The sequence below is a fragment of the Haemaphysalis longicornis genome, unplaced genomic scaffold, assembly GCF_048455015.1.
Source record: "Haemaphysalis longicornis isolate Haplotype H1 unplaced genomic scaffold, Haemaphysalis longicornis Haplotype H1 scaffold_1, whole genome shotgun sequence".
NCBI classification, from domain to species: domain Eukaryota; kingdom Metazoa; phylum Arthropoda; class Arachnida; order Ixodida; family Ixodidae; genus Haemaphysalis; species Haemaphysalis longicornis.
The window spans coordinates 262,178,640-262,192,350 of record NW_027526203.1 but is presented as its reverse complement, the minus strand read 5'-3'; the positions used below and the strand labels follow the sequence as shown (position 1 = coordinate 262,192,350).

The following is a 13,711-nucleotide window of genomic DNA, read 5'->3' as shown; positions in this document are numbered from 1 at the left end:
AAATACGACGCCGTGTTGCACTCCATAAAGACGTGCTCTGCCGTCTCCCTCCTTCCACACAACAAGCAGTTGGTCCCTCCAGGAAGAAAGAAATCCTTCGACCCAGAAGGAATGGGGAGCTTCCGCACTCGCCGGAGGACGTCACTTTTCATGCGCCCTAGAGGTGGTGAGCGATACATGGGGGTTAGAAGGATCTGTTCCACCAGGTCCCAGTACAACTTCTTCGGGGCCACTGCGCACAGGTACTCCCAAGAGAACAGTCCCTGCAAGAGGGCCACCGCTGCCGCCACTTCTTTGTAAAAGCCCGTTGCCCGGTTAGTATGTGTAAACTCCGCTGTTGTTGGCAGCCAAGGGGCCAAATGTGAGGAGCCTACGTTTTGCAGAGCAGCCCGAAGGAAACCGTCACGACGATCCCGGAAGAACAAAAAACGTTGCACTGTCAGCTTGAGCTCCACGTTAACAAGCCCGAGGCCACCCGCTTCCGGACTCCAGAAAATGTTAGTGCGACGCATAGGCTCGTAGGTGGATCGCCAGATGAATACTGCGAACAGCCGCAGTTGTATTTCCCATCGTGTGTCCACACGCACACAGCTACGGCCGCATTATGTAGTGTACTCGTTTATCTGACTTTGCGGACGAAGATTTGAATTTCTTCGTATTCATAAGCACAAAAAAACAGCCATTTTATCGCGCTGTATTATACTAACCAGTAACATAAAACGTGCTATAGTTGCCTCTGCTACTGTTTCATATTTTATCATAATCCACCTGCTTTCTATACAGCTTAAAACCACTCATTCGAGGTGGCCTAAAAAATTGGCGGGATGCTTTTAGAACTTTCTGGGAATGTGAAGGCGAAAGCCTAGTTGTACCTCCTGTTGATGACCTTTTGAACTTTCTGTTTAACATGTTGCTCTATTGGGGCCACTGCCGCAGCTTCACGCGCAGACTTCTTCCTCCTGACGGCGGTTACGACGAGGGGCATTTCGAGCTGATTTTCCCCCTTCCGCCGTGCACGCGTACTTCCTTGGTCTTCACGGCCAGCGACCAGGGGCTGGTGCGTCGTCACCCATAGCGATGTAACGAAACTATTTCGGGTGCGTGTCTAATGCATAAATGTGGTCTATCGCAACTCCGTAAATACAGGTTATCTTTCGCGGCTCCCAGCGACATCTCTTTTCCCATTAATTAAAGATGGGACGAGGTGGTCCATTCCTTTTCATTTTTATGGGCCAAACAATTTAGGGTCTTGGGATGTCGGCGTCTCATGTCGCCGTATTTTCATGTATTCACGATACTAAAACAACGGTACACTCGTTTTCAAACGCTTCGCGCTAGAACGTTTCATCTCCACGGGGAAAAAATGCGTGCTAAAAGAATACACCGGGACAGTGGTTCTCCAACGCCTCGCCTACTTAGCATACTTAGCTTCCTGCGGCGTGTGACGCGAAGACAACTCACGCCCAGTCTGTCTCCCATTTAATTGCTTAAATCCGGTTTAACGCAAGAGAGGACGCCACCGCATCAGCAAGCGCGCGATTGCTCTCCTCCCCCCGCCGCTTCTCCGGAGCCCAATCAGCGCGCGCCGCGTGGCGAGAGGGACTTACAATATTTGAATACACTTGAACACTGCATGCTTCGCCCCTCCCCAGGTTTCACAGCAGCGTAGATGGCCCGGGATTTTTTTCTGGTCTCCCCTCACGCTGATGCCTCAACGAAACCAAATTTCCTCGCATGCTCTGTATTCGCCAGAGCTTGCCATGCTATGGGACGAAACAATACGCAGCACCAATTCTCTCCACAAAAGTTGTAGGCTTTTATTTTCGCAACAAAAAGTAAGTGCAAGTAACCACCGCCGCACCATCACAGATGGAAACCAACCGAAGCGCTTGTCTTGCGCGTAAAAAATGAGGAGGAAAATACAAATATTGAGAAGTCTGCAGTTCAACACCTGCATACAATTTTCTTTGCTTCTCAGTACATACCTGCACAGCTACTTGCCGCACGCACAAATAACAGCAGTGGTTTGACTACTGCCACTGCGTTAAAAACAACAAAAATGAACCCTTGAACCCAACAAAAATGAACTGCTTGGTCTTTATATTAACGAACAAATTTCAAATTACTTTTCACGATCGTGCTTTTCCACATCGTACGGATTTAGTGCGGGTGATTACCCGCACTAAACAGGGTACATGTCGACACCCACGTACAAGGGCAAAAATACGAAAACTTGAAAAACAAAACCTGCAAAGAACGAAAACCACCGCTGACTACGACCTTTGTGTAGCACATTTCATTAGTCCTGAACAAACAGCAGAGACTAGCTGATGGATATCGTTTGTCGACGATAACACGCGTCGTTCGTTAATAAACTTTAATAAGAGGGTGCAAATTTTCTCTTGAAAAATACCTGAGACAATGACACTTTGACGAGTCTTGAACGGTTGCGTTCAAAAAAAAAAAAATTACAGTCGCAGGATCAAACATTGCACAACACAAATAGGCAACAAACAATATAGCTGTGCTAATTCATTAGTACCGAACCTGAATAACGTTCCGAAAACCGAAACAATAACAGGCCAATCGAAAGACGAAAACGAAAATTAAGCCGCTTTTACAAACCATCGACAAGGAACTCGAACTAAATGCTAGAATTCCATCTCCACTAATGGTGAACCAGAAGTTTTCTCGTAGAAAACGGCAAGAATAGACATCACACTTGCACTTGCAAGTTCATGGTATCCGACTCGTTCACTGAAAATTCACTCGAAATACACTATTTCCTCCACTAAAGCGCAGTGGTCGGTCCAGAGGAAGGTCGTATATTTTTCCGCCAACGTTTTCGAGGGCGTGACAATCACACAAATTTGTACCAGCAGGAGCACCGCATGCTAGCTATTGCATTGCTTCAGACAAACGCTTTTGAGACATCTTTCTTCATTGGCGTCAACTGATTCTCTTGTCACTTTGTCCCAAAAACTGGACAACGGAACGAACACAAACTAACGGAGAAAGTTTGGAACACAAAAACAGTGTCAATTACACCGGAAGAGAAAATAAACGGATCTTGAAAATTATGCACTGTAAACATCCGTCTCCATGGCGTAAACGTACGTACACAGGAAACAGCTTACTTGGTAGGCTCCACCCAGGTCAACGAATAAATACATCGCCACACACACGTAACGACGAACAAATTGAAGACAAGGCACATGACTAGTGCGAATAGACTGACTGCCACAGGTCGCCCACTCACAACGAGACAAACGCAAAAATGTGATTACGTGAGAAAATACAGCCGGATGTGTCTGTTTCCCGGACGGCCACTTAAACAAAACGAAAATTGCGCGCGAATAACTCCAGCGAGAAAGATTGAGGACTGAAGAAAGACGCCAATTCACATAAACGCATCTTTTGTGCATTTACGGAAATTGATTAAAGAATTGAGTAAACTAATGCATTAAGTAGACACACTGAATAAACACAGCTGGACATGTCTGCCGCTGGAACAAAAATAAAGACGCAAGAGTAATTTCGGCAACAAATATTGAAGACAGAACATATGTCAATCCACGCGAACTTATCGGTTGTTCATCTGTTGTGCATTTACGTACACTATTAAAAAAAAGGTCGGGGCATTCACTAATGGAATACTAACAAGTTACTTGTCCCAGTATACACTAGGTACTTAGTAACTGGAGGTAGTAAATTTAGCACTGGTCAGGGTTACTAACTGCAGCAGGAAGTAAGCACCACTACCTCCACTAGTAAAGTCCTAGCGATAGCACTCTTCTGAGCTACATGCGTTTACTAACTGGCCATGCATAACATAGTCATAAGCACGACCTTAATCTAGTGCACACTGCTTCCTACACTCAGTTGATTTACTAACCATGCAGTTGTTAGTGGCAGAGCCTACGTACAAAACCGCGGGGTAGTAAGGTTCGTAAGGAGTTAGTAAATACGGCCGTTACTACTTTTTTACGACCTTTTTTAATAAGAGTGTAGATTGATTCACGAATTGAGTAAACCATTGCATTAAATAAACACACCGAATAAACAGAGCTGGGCATGGCTACCACTAAAACAAAAATAAAAGAAAGACGGAAGAGTAACTCCGGCACCAATTATTGGAGACAGAGGACAGATGTCATTTCACTCATTTCACGCGATTACATCTGTTGTGCATCCTTCCTGGTCTTGGTTTCAATCACAGGTTCCTTTTTACATCCAGTGATCCTTACGCAACAAATACAAGGCCTCTCCAGCTTTGCTGACGTCCACCGGACTTGTTCGAATTAAATAACCCAGTGCTTCCCATTGCGCTAGAAACAAAGCGAGTAGCTAATGACATCTCTTCGAACGAAAATTTTCAGGTACTGATAATATTAGGCACAGCGCAACATTCGCTGGAACGGCGCAATTAGCAGTCGACGACGAGCTTCGGTGGTATGTCTGACTCGCTGGGCTCATTGTCGTTGGGGGCAACATCCATGCCAGTTTCGTTAACCAAACTGGGTTCCAGCGCTTCAGACTGGTCGGCTTCGCCTTTGCCAACGGAAACGACGTCGTCGTCGGCGCAGGACACTGTTTCCGAAGATCTCGCTTTTCGCCGCGCTTTCTTCTCTGGAATGGCCTGCTGCTCGGAATGCCCGGTGCTCTGCAAAGCTGGCGGGGAAGGCATTGGAGTCACCTCCAATGGTTCCGTCGTCATCTGCGTCGGTGCTTCGACCAATGTCGGAATGGCTGCGCGCTGGGTGGAGCTGGCTGTGGCAACCTTGCCTTTGGCAGTCTTGCCTTCCTGCTTGCGGCGGCACTGTGGACATTCGTCATCCTTACCGGTGTAGTAGTAACAGGAATTGCAAGGCTGCAGGGAAAAAGAAACAGGGTTGGCAGTCAGATAATCGCTTCGTTTTTTTTTTTTTTTTTTTGAGTCCCCAAATTATGAACTAATGGCTCGAGGCAGGTCCTCGGACAGGCCGAGGTAAGCCCGTAAATGAACACGAACGTACCCCATCTCGCGTGACACGTGGATTCACTTTTTCGATAATCTGAGGTTGCCTTTAGCGTCTGCTGGAACGTCTATAAGCTCGCACTAGCTGTGGAACGGGAACAATTAAGTTACACCAAGTTGGGCATTCTAATGGTGCATGCGCAGAAGTGCGGCGTGTACACTGGTTAAGTTCTCACCGCTACTGCAAATAGCGAATTTCCGTCGAAAAAACGCCGTTCGAACATCTGACAACGGACGTCAGCGCTAGGTAGGACAACGAGTTACCAAGACGATGCATTTCCGCCAACGTTGGGAAATCAGCTCCTGCTGTCTCCGAAATGGTATGCGTGAAAATTCTCTGGCTGGCATAAAGTGCGGAATATGGTGTCGCTCTTCTAAAAGGGCTGCGGACCGAAAAGCCTCACCAACTATAAGGCCAGCGGGTTACAAGCAATAAAAGTTGAAGAGCGTCCATAGACCGGTTGATAAGACGCGGAGTACAAGACAGGCGCTGCAGTGTAGCCCTGTTCTGCGACACGTCCTTTAGCACCTGTCTTCTATTACGTTCCGTGTGCAATATTTTAGTCCTTTTGAACGTCTCAGCTTTCATTCAGACGTGTGGGCCGTCGAACCAGCTACCTTGCAGTGTCGGCCGGCGAACAGGTTGCAGCGTTGGCAAGTGGAGCAGTGGTTGGTCGATCCGTGGAAGAGCGTGTTGGTACACCACGAGTACTGCACCGGCTGGCGGCACCGAGGGCAGGCCAGGGGACCCGGAATGCACTCGCGAACCATCACAGAATCCGGGCAGCAGTTGAGCCGCACGTGTTGCACGAGGTACCACGGAAGGTCCGACACCTGCATCGAGATCCCGTTGAGTACATTTGCCTACACAGACCAATACTAGCAGTTGCCGTGACTGTAAGCCTCGTCACAGCGCGCGCCTACACGGACACAGGGACGGACGATTACTCTTGTATCATTGGGCGTTGTGTATTCACTGGCGAAGGCGAACTTCTATAGGACGTTGCATCAACACGGATAAATTTAGTACGTACGGCGCGCTGTGTATATCTGGCATCTCTAATCATTTGCTTGTTCGTGAATGACGAGTACCCGCATAATTAAATACGGAATAGATAAGGTACATGCCGGGTAGCCACAAACACGTTTATGATTTAATCGCTGCTGCCATGTGCACAAAACTTACGAAGCCAGAAGGGTTACATGTGGCATATAATTTATAATTTTCATATATATATAATTCCCAAAACAGGACCGCAAGGAATTCATGTCCGCTCTACACCAACCCCAAGCTGCAGGAACTCTCGAGCTACATTTGCGAGCTCTTACTTCCCAGTTCAATTGTATTTAACGAAACCCTAAAGAGCAAGTTGAACACGAGCTCCTTTTGTGAGGGTACGGCTACTGTTTCGCTTTATGTTTTGGATTTTTTTCCCCGAAAATCAGGAAATCTTAATGCGATTGTTCTGCTAACGCACCAGTAACGCTCCCACGATTCCGCATCAACGAAACAACTCCTGTTGCATACCCGTGCACCGTTTTGGAGACCTGAAAGTGGTAGCCGTTGTCACTTCCGACGGCGCACCGAAGGCTCAACTGTACCTGGCGCCGTCCCTGCCGTGGTTGTCTATTGCCGTTTTGCAGCGAGTGGCCGGGGCCGTGTGAAAATGATGCTCTCGTTTAAGGAAGAAAGGAAGAGAAGAAGGAGGAAAGGAAGAAAGAAAAATGGAAAGAAAGGGAGGAAGGGAGGAAGAAAAACAAAAAAGGAAAGAAAAAAGGAAAGTAAAACGGAAAGAAAAAGGAAAGCAAGTAAGAAACAACGGAATAAAAAGGAAAGAAAGGGCGAAAGAAAGAAAAAGGAAAGCAAGTAATAAAGGAAGAAAAAAAACGAATAAAGGGAAGAAAAAAGACAAAAAGAAAGGAAGGAAGAAGGAAAAGAAGAAAGAGGAAGACCGGGAAGCTGAAGCCCCCGACCTGGAAGATGGCCTGCATGAGGCAGGGGTCGGCCTGGGCGTCCTTGAGCGCGATGCCGACGGCCTCGAGCAGGTTGAGCGGGTTGTCGCAGCCCAGGCAGGAGCAGCGGCCCGGCTCGCAGCGGGTGCGGGCCTTGGCGCACGAGCAGCGGGCCATGCGGCAGCTCACGCGGCACGCGCACGAAGGCTGCGGAGGAGAGCTCCCGGCCGCGGGCTCCCCGGCAGGACCACGGGACGCCGCCGCCCCGTTGGAAGGTGCCGAGTCCCCGACCTCCGTCGCCACCTTCTTGCGCGTCGTGACGCTGCGACGCCGGCTGGAAGGAGCCTTCCTGGTGGCTGCAAACGGGATCAGTAACCTCCCGCACACGAACGGTTTCATAAAATGCTGGCACACGACGAACACAGACCATTTCAAACTGCTAGAGCTGCTGCCATGTGGCATGCATGGGTGCCATCATTCAGGCAAAGGAAACGGCTACCATGTATGAGGTAAAATACAAGCAGATAACCGAGAGTATACCGGCGTTGTTTTAATTTAGAGCGCACACATACAATACCGGGTTAAATAGGAACAACACGTTAGCAACGGTGTCTAAGAGTGGCGGTACAAAAGTGAACACTGGAACAACACAGCTGCCACTCGAGCTGCTGCGCCAAGGAGGCAAGAAACAAGAGCTCTTAAGAAATGCGCGCGGACAGTGGTGACGCGAAAAAATTGACTTGAATTGAGCGAGAGGGGTGGGAGGAGGAAATGAGAGGTTGTTACGCTGGAAGAGGCGCCAGAGAGGTAACGTCCCTCGACGACATTTGCAGCGAGGTGGAGATATTGGGCGGCTGGCACAAACCCTGACAGAGCGACAAAGAAATGCCATCGTTCAAACGTAGCCAGACAGAGAAGCCACATAAAAACAAACCCTCGAGAAATACAAGCGCATGATGCTGAGCGTCACCGAGAACAAGGACATGGGGTGGACGTCGAACGAGACCCGGCTAAACGCGTCAAAGGCGCAGGATGGCGCCGTCAGTGACGGGTCAACCCCGCCGTCAGAAAGTGCAGTGAGAACACCCTCAATGCCAGTACTAGGCGACAAACGGGATGTCAACGCGCGAGTGCGTTTTGAAAGGAGCGTGCGCTTGATGAGCGACATCGCCTGCTTTTTCTCACGTAGTTTGTTTGTAATCGCTGCAGTAATTTGCAAGCAGATGAAGTCCGACATATCCCGGAAGCGACTTTTGTGACATACGATGGAAATAGCCGCAGTAACGAACTCCTTGCGGCGTGCGGGGTAACAGCTGGCTTGAATTCGAGTAAAGAGTAAAATTTTCGAAGATTATTTTGCAGCCCCGTGTAACGTCTTTCGTTAAACATTCCGAGGCAAATACATTGCGATTCGTCTGAACTGCTACATGCGTGCAAAGGTTAAAAAATTTCCTCGCTTCCCTAGACGATGCGTTCCGCATCCGAAGGCCGGAAAAAAAGTCTTTCCTCCTCCTCCTCCCGCGTACCCGCCAGCGTCTAGCGGAATCAGCGGGCGCCTCACTTCTACTCGAATCTCCTCGACGTCCAGTAAGCTGGCAATGCACGTACTAAACAAAGACAAAGGTAAAAGAGGCGACGAAACGCACGCTAGAACTTCAACACTGACTCTGCTTCACTCGTCAAAGTGACATCGCCAAGGCACTTTACCTGCTGTGGCGGAGCATTTTTCTCTGAAGAAGCTCGCTTCCAGGAACAAAGCGTCGGAATGCCCCGAGACCACAAAAAATCCTTCACAGTTTCACTTTCACGCATCCAACTTTGGTACAGTCTCAGGCTGTCTTCAACACGAGCGGAATGGCGAGCTGACAGTACACGCAGACAGTCCTTTAGGTGACGAATTTGTCTCCACAGTTCCGAATGAGCCATTCGCATGAATCTTCTTGCTCTTCGCCAAGACGGAATTGCAGGAAAGAAAAACAGTTGCACATCCGATGGTACCAGGTGATTGTCAAGAGCGAAGACAGCCCCAGACTGAACCAACGTTGGATGCGTGAAAGTGCAACTGTGAAGGATTTTTTGTGGTCTCGGTGCCTTCCGACGCTTTGTTCCTGGAAGCGAGCGTCTTCAGAGAAAAAGGTTCGGCCACAGCAGGTAAAGTGCCTTGGCGATGTCACTTTGACGAGTGAAGCAGAGTCAGTGTTGAAGTTCTAGCGTGTGTTTCGTCGCCTCTTTTACCTTTGTCTTTGTTTAGTGTTAGCTAGTACTTATCGCCACACTCTGTTGAAATCGCGGCACGACTAGCTAGAACGGTAAACACTTCGGAGCCTACGTATGCTCGTGGCAGCGTCGTGATGAACGGAGTCGCGTGTGTATAATGCCGATTGCCACTCAAAGTCTGTCACCTGTTCCAAGAAATATTGTTACGCACACCATAAGTGCCGTATATTCGCCGATGCGTTTATGACATTTCAACGGTCAACCATCTGAGCAAGCTGATTGGTAAAAGAGGAGAACGAGGTTGCACTCCGGCTTGGCACCATCATTCACGGACCGCTCTACCATCTACGCTCGTCCTACACCATCCGACCTCACTGTAAATAAACCCATCTCGTAACAATATTGTCGACGAAACTTTTGCCGCGCGGAAGCCACACTTAAAGGGTTTGTTCAAAGGTCGCTTGCGGTGTGCCGGCACGGCACGGCACGGCTCGTTAGACGGCCTCGCATACACTATTTTGCATCCTAGGGCACTTGTGGCGACATCCGTGGTAGCAGGCAACTGCAGCGTTGGCCTTTTGTGCGCCGTGTCGCTTTCGTTCGAAGCCGTGGTTTCATTCTCCGGGTATGCGAAGAGCTGGAGGGCAAGTACAGCCCCACCACATAATGTGAGTGCGACCGCCGAGAATCGGGTTGAAACGCGGCAGACGATGCACGCTTTTTAAATGCAGAGCATTTCTTAGCCTCGCCTCTTCCTGCGTCGGACGGCGTCCACAGCTCCGCGTCCGCAGCAGGTGCGCCCCTCCTCCTTCCCTCCTCTCTCTCAACAGCAGCTGGCGCGCGCATGCGTCGTAGTCAGCCCGTTCGCTCCGTCGCGGTCTCGGCGTAACAGGTGCGTGATAGTAGCGCGGTGGGGCGTGGAAGGGCGCGCGCTGCTTGCGCATGCGCGCTCTCCCCCCCGTACTGCTCTCCCTCTACTGCGCGCGCTGCAAATATACAGCGGCTAGCGGTCGCTCGTGCTTCAGTCACTGCGTTGCTCCTTCCTTCCTTGGTTGACGCTCGCTCCACCCTAACGCGACTTTACTCTCCTCTCTCTACCCCAAACCAACACCAACGCAACTACGACCCAACTATCCACCCTAACGCAACTTTACGCGGCGTTAACGACCCCCAATGCTCTGCATTTACTCGTGTTCCCCTCGCGGGAAGGCGCGGGAATTTTTTTGCTAGTTCCTCTTTGATTTACGCGCTCCAAGTCGCAGCGGCGCGGGGCAAGCAAAACACTCCTCCTCCTCTCAGTTTTTTTTTTTCTGCGAGACGAGGGAGCACAGCGCATGCGCAGGCACAGTGGGCACTGTCATGGCAGTTTTTATCGTTGCCAAGGGAAAAAAAATCACGCCATATCCACGGAATGAATGATGATAAGTGGGGCGAAGCTCGAGAGGGGGAGATCATCGGTAACCGTAACTCTCCCGTGAAAGTTCGCCCATTACATCATTAAGAAAGACGTAAGACTGTGTGCGTACATTGTACAAATCAACTTTTATTTTCGGAGTCAATGCTCCCAGACCCCGCGCCATCGAGGACTACCCCGCACCTCCACCACAATTTGTCCCGTAGGATGGGACACAACGGTAAAGAAAGAACTTTTATTTAGGGCGAACTTGTGCCCGAACAAGACGAGAGGAAACGAGCAAAGGTCCTTGCGTCTCGTTCGATCTCCGAGAACGACTGCCTGCGTTCGTGACGTGATCTCCCCCTCGCAGTGCACGTGCGCTCGCGCCTCCGTTGGCGAACACAGACAAGCTCGCGCTCCCGGTGCCGAGTTTGCGCTGCCGGTTGCAGCCGGTTCTTGCGCGTGCAACGCGGCCCACTTTGCGACATCTCCGAAAGCATGCGGCGGTCACGTACCACGAGACACAAGGGATGGACAGACCCATGACTTAAGGAGCTTCGCACCTAAAAGTCGCCGGCTAGACTTTTCAGTGAATATATTCACTGAAAAGTCTAGCCGGCGACTTTTTCCCTATATCTATATCTATATCTATATCTATAGAAGCTCCGGTCCGAAGGCCGTCCTCGAACTGCTCGCGGACTGTCCAGGACTGGCGACATGACCTTTATGATCTCTAGAACTAGAATTCACCGTACTCACCCCTGATGCCGCCGCTGCCCCTGGCCACCTCGTTGCGCCAGGCGGACCGGCCGGGTGCCCCGTACGGGGGCAGCGACTCCTCGAGCCGGCTGTCAGCGTCCGCCATGTTGCGCAGCATGAGCTCGTGGAAGCGGGCGTTGAACTGCCACAGCATGTGACGGACGCGAACCACGTCCCCGGCGTTCAGCTGGACCTGTCGGGAAGAGGAGGACAACGGGACGAAACGCGGATAATGGGCGAGAAGAATAAGTGAGGGCGTTGGCGCCCTGATGAGCAATACGAAAACGCTGCAGTCGTAGCCGCAAATTTCTGGCGCAGACATTTTGCGGACACCTTGGCGATCTCACGCAAGTTGATTCATTTCAATCAAAACAGGTGTAAAGGAAACAGGGCTGTCGTGACAACAGAAAGCCCTTTCTTCCGGGTATATACGGCTGCAAGGCTAAACGAACGTCACTGACGACAAAGTGCTTAGCTTAAAAGGCGATGAACAATTAATTACATTCGTGGGGTAACTTTTTCGCTGCAGGCTTTTAGTGCAAGCGGTCACAAAGTTACACGGCGGCAGGAGAAGCGGTTGAAAGTGAAGCTATGCGAACTTTGTCGGCCATCTGGCAGAAAGCCCGAGCTAGGCTGTGCGCCGTGCGCGCTTTCGCCTTCCTCAGAGGAGGGTTTATTCATCGAAGAAGGCGCGGCCACATTTTCTGTCACTGTATCAAGCACAAGGGTTATAAGGCGGCATGCTGGTCCGCGCTGATATGAAGCAGCATTTTCGGAGGCTCATAAGATGATACACTTTCGCGAGTTAGGACCTGAGCGGTTTTCCCTGATACCAACCACCAGTTTCACCAGTTTCAGTGTCACTGATTCACTTTCAATTCAAACAAAGAGACGAGTTGGAATAAAAAGCGCGAATGGTCTGCTTGCCTTGTGCACGGGATAGTGTTCCAGACTCTCGGACAGAGATGCCGTCGTCGTGTTTGCTCCCGCATTCCTCGAAGCCGCGGAAGCAGTGCGTCGACCCAGGAACAATACCGGTCTAGCGTGGACCTGCCGGAAACGGGGGGAATGGGCAACAATGTATTAAAGACGATTGTCTCTCTTGGCCTACTTAAACCAAGAAATTTTGGTCTGTCCGTCCGTCCGTCCGTCCGTCCATCCGTCCGTCTGTCTGACTCAATTCAGCCACCCGGCCAAAGCAAAACAAGGCCTGCGCAATACTGTTATATAGTCACAGCTAAATCTACCCGTCTAAGTACGGTGTAATGTTCATACTTGTCAACATTGGTGAACAAGAACTAGACATTAGCAAATATAAGACAACAAATTAATACAGAAGTAATATTTGCAGTGTTCCTTTATAAAAATCATACATGCTTGATTTTTGTGAAAATAAATACTCCATCAACTGCAGAAAAAAAAATTCACTCCGCCGTGGCCTGCTGCGTCGCCTGCTGTCGCCCGCGCCACTATAGGTTCTGGCGCCATTTTAAGAAATCAACCGGCAACAGTTACGAAAAGTTCAACTAGATAGGTTCCACGTTCTGCTTGGAACGCACGCGGAGTAGGGCAACGTGGTCCTACCAACGTTGAAGTAGGGCGCCTCGATTCACGCACGTCTCCGCCGTACGGCAGCGCTGGCATCGAGACACCCGGCCTGGAGCAGTGGAACGTGGCAAATTTAAAATGATTTAAGCAAACCTTTGGCGTCTTTACCTTGCGAGGAGCGCGACACAAGAGAAACAACATGAGTGGGGAGCGGGAAAGCGAAGGGAGGCATTTACTTGGCAGAAGTCGATAACGGCTATCGTCTTTTGTCGAAATTAGCAACGAAAGGAGCATATACGCGGCCAATTTATTTAAACAGCTCCGCTGATTAACCCGGCCGTAAGTTGTCCAACGCGAACAGAAAGCCTCCGATTGGAAAGAAAAAAAAAACCTCCCCACGGTCAGAATCGAAACTGGATCACTTGCGTTATGAAGCCAAAGTCTATCCGATTGAGCTATCATCACTTTTTTAAAGCAAAGCTTTTTACCTCTACCCCCCAAGGGTTCTTTCACGACCGTTGGTGTCAAGAGGAAACTCCGGCGAACAAATAAAAGAATTTACTGGCACCGCCAGGAATCGAACCTGGAACAATACCCCTGTCACACGGGCACTTTCAATCGCGATTGAGTCGATCCGGATCGAGCTCAATCCGGATCGGGCACCTGCTACACGGCAGTTTCAATCGCGATCGAGCTCGATCTCGCTCGAACTCAATCCTGGTTTCTCAAGCGCGATCGAGGCTTCCAAGCGCGATCGAACGAAAGCGGCGATACTCTCGTCCCCGCTCAGTAATGGTACAGAATGTGACAACTTCAACTAA

The 13,711-nt window shown here is 50.0% G+C and overlaps 1 protein-coding gene across 4 annotated transcripts in view; it reads right to left on the bottom strand.

Moving 5' to 3' along the window:
• Positions 1 to 2,391: 2,391 nt before the first annotated feature.
• The window catches only part of LOC144145129 (uncharacterized), a 75,725-nt gene continuing 64,405 nt past the window's right edge, over positions 2,392 to 13,711 (bottom strand). For all 4 annotated transcript variants that reach the window (XM_077676640.1, XM_077676646.1, XM_077676650.1 and 1 more), the window contains 5 exons: positions 12,270 to 12,392; positions 11,343 to 11,535; positions 6,992 to 7,326; positions 5,636 to 5,851; positions 2,392 to 4,870 (listed from right to left, as the gene is read on the bottom strand). In XM_077676640.1, coding sequence (XP_077532766.1) covers positions 4,427 to 4,870; positions 5,636 to 5,851; positions 6,992 to 7,326; positions 11,343 to 11,535; positions 12,270 to 12,392 — 1,311 coding nt within the window. In that variant the 3' untranslated portion in view covers positions 2,392 to 4,426. The remainder of the gene's footprint in view (positions 4,871 to 5,635; positions 5,852 to 6,991; positions 7,327 to 11,342; positions 11,536 to 12,269; positions 12,393 to 13,711) is intronic.